Source organism: Habropoda laboriosa, unplaced genomic scaffold (assembly GCF_001263275.1).
Source record: "Habropoda laboriosa isolate 0110345459 unplaced genomic scaffold, ASM126327v1 scaffold625, whole genome shotgun sequence".
Lineage (NCBI taxonomy): Eukaryota > Metazoa > Arthropoda > Insecta > Hymenoptera > Apidae > Habropoda > Habropoda laboriosa.
Window position 1 is genome coordinate 34,519 of NW_017100729.1, and position 2,936 is coordinate 37,454.

The following is a 2,936-nucleotide window of genomic DNA, read 5'->3' on the forward strand; positions in this document are numbered from 1 at the left end:
GGACGGCAAAACCACATACCCGGACCCGAGAAAGGGGCGGAACGAGGCGGCGCCAACGGGGGGTGTGGGTGGTAAACCACACCGCCTCCGTTTTCTCTGGCGCCAGCCTCAACCCCATTTCCCGGATCCGGGATGCCACAGAGGCCACTCCGATCTCGGCGGAGCGGACGGTCCATCCCGCGACCACCCCGGTGGCCAGCACCAACGTGTCATCGGCGTGCCGCTGGTCGAGGCGCGCTCCAGCCTCGCGGAAACGGCCGCCGCAGTCTCCAGCATTTTCTTTTGTCTAATATAGGCTCTAGCCTCTTCTAAGTCCCTAGCGACCTCTCCCTCCTCGTCGTCTTTACCCCCCAACCCCGGTATATTTTTGAAAGAATCCATATTTGGTCCCACGAGTGGGTCGGAAAAAAAGGTCCACCCGGGCAGAGCCGCCTTACCCGGGTAAGGCTGATTACACCCGGGGGGCGCGGGTCCTTTTTTATAGAGGCGGACATCCTCGCAGACCGACCGATTAAGGCAAATCCCCCGTTCCCTTGGCGCCAGGTACCACTTCCCTACAGTGGGTCGTTGCGGCGCCAAGGGTTTACGGTATCGGACCCCACAGCGTATTTTACGCTGCGGGGCGCTTGGGACTCGGGTACCTCGGGAACGTCAACTCCCGTACCACCGCCAATGGATAAAGTCGGCTGTGGCCCCTGAGGGGAGTCACATCTGTACCTGATTATATGGCTTAGTTATACCAGGTTGGGTAAGCAGTACCTGTCAGTTGAGACGCAAGAGTCAATAATGTTCTGGATTTCAGAGTTGCAAGAACTAATATCGGTTTTCTAATTTCGGAGTTTATAAATTTAAACATCGATAGAAAATATTCAAAAAAAGAATCTTCTAAACATCCGAGTTATTCCGCAAAAAAAAAAACAAAAGTTTCGTGGAAATCAGTATTCTGATGAACAGTGTTCAATTTTCGCGAGTACTTCTGCAGCAAAATTGCAAAAAAGCGGTGACAGAGGATTTGACGTACACAGTGATCCAACTATGAATTACTGCATTGTACAATTTGCCTTGGTTTTTTTTTGTAGTTTACAAATAATGCTAAACTGCAAACAGTGCAATAATGATGTGGTATTTACAAAATACGGGCAACGAGGTCTTCAATTTAAATTAGGTGTTAAGTGTTTGTGTGAAGAAAGATATGTAAACTCTTATCCTATGATTGGAACTGGATACGAAATTGTTAAAGATTTGGTCATCACGAGGTTGGCAATGCATGCCCCCACTCTGCTCTATCGATTAGCGTTTGTTCTTTCTAGGAGTAGATCAATCGACTGTTTTACCAATGACCAGAATAAAACTCCTAACATTACGTATATAAAGACCTCTATTTTCTTTTTCTATCACTGCGCTCTCGCTAACAATAAACCAACGTTTTGTATTTGCTGTGCGGTTAATTGGAATTAGAATACACTGAAATAAAATCTTTCGTAGATTAATGGATTTAGGACAAGGTTTAAACTTTGCAACATATTACAGAATCATTGATAGTATAAGCACTGCGGTTAAAACCGTTTTTGAAATAGTGACGAGAAAGCTGTAAGTGAAGAGAAAACATTGATCTCGCAAACAGACCATCCAGAAAACGAACTTACGGTATCTGGCGACGGTTCATGGTCAAAGAGAGGTTTTCCTTCTCTACTGGGGATTGTATCAATTGTAAGGAAATATTCCAATAAAATCTTGGACATTAGTATTCAATCGAGTATTTGCAAGTCGTGTAAATATTGGAAAGACAAAAAAGATACCGTAGAATACGAGGCATGGTCACAAGCAAATTGTGATGCGAATCATGAGGGCAGTGCTGAAAAAATGGAAGTAGACGGCGTTGTTGAGGTGTTTCAACGATCCGAAGAAAAACACGACGTAAAATACGCTTATTATATCGGTGACGGGGACACAAAAATACTTAAAACATTGCTAGATACTTCACCTTATAGCGATGATCTTATTGTGAAAAAAAAAAGAATGAATTTTACACATTAAAAAACGGATGTTTAGAAAAATAAAGGAAGCCAAAAAGTAATAGATACAATTGAAGAAGGCAAAGAACCAAGTAGAAAGACAAGATACAAAAAGTAAAAATAAGCATTCAAAAGAAGCTACATCAAAAAGTATACCATTAACTAACAAATTAATGAAAAATTTATCGTCTTATTATGGTTTAGCAATCCTCCGGCACCCTAATTCAATTGAAGATATGCGAAATGCAATCTGGGCCACTTACTACCATAAAATTTCAACTGACGAAGAACCTCAGCATGAACACTGCCCAGAAGGAACAGATTCTTGGTATGAATGGCGCAAACAGTGAAAGGTGTCTGGGTTCCAATACACAGAATAATAACGAAAGTTTTAATTCATCTGTATGGAACACTGCACCAAAACGTATATTTTGTGGAAAAACAATATTAGAAATTGCCGCGCATACCGCAGCATGTATTTTTAATGAAGGATTCGATCCTATTTTAAAAATAATGGAGCTTATGGGAATCACAATTGGACCAGATGCCGTAAGATTCGTGGAAACCCGTAACAAAGAACGGATACGCATAGCCAAACGCCGCGCCGCAGCACCGAAGCGTCCAAGGAGGGAAGAATAGCACGCAGGGAAGCTAGATCTGCTGCATAAGACATGTTTAAAGATGCTGAAGGACTGATGTATGGAGCAGGAATCGCAGATTAGTTGTAAGTACATTTTTAACCACCTTCCAGTACTTAAAACTCTAAACGCGTATTTCTCAAAACGAAATTTTTTTATGCGGCGCAGTTAAAATCTCAAAAAGTAAGACACCGATCAACTTGAAATTTTAGAAACTTATTCTACACCTGTATGGCTATCGTCCGTACAAATATCAGATGAAAATATTTATTTTATCATATTT

General features: G+C 42.2%; 1 protein-coding gene across 1 annotated transcript; it reads left to right on the top strand.

Annotated features, from left to right (window-relative positions):
- The first annotated feature begins 2,251 nt into the window (after positions 1-2,251).
- Positions 2,252-2,683, top strand: LOC108577113. The gene is given in 3 exon segments (XM_017940214.1): positions 2,252-2,360; positions 2,362-2,598; positions 2,601-2,683. Coding segments are annotated over 3 exon segments (429 nt in total).
- Positions 2,684-2,936: the final 253 nt, after the last annotated feature.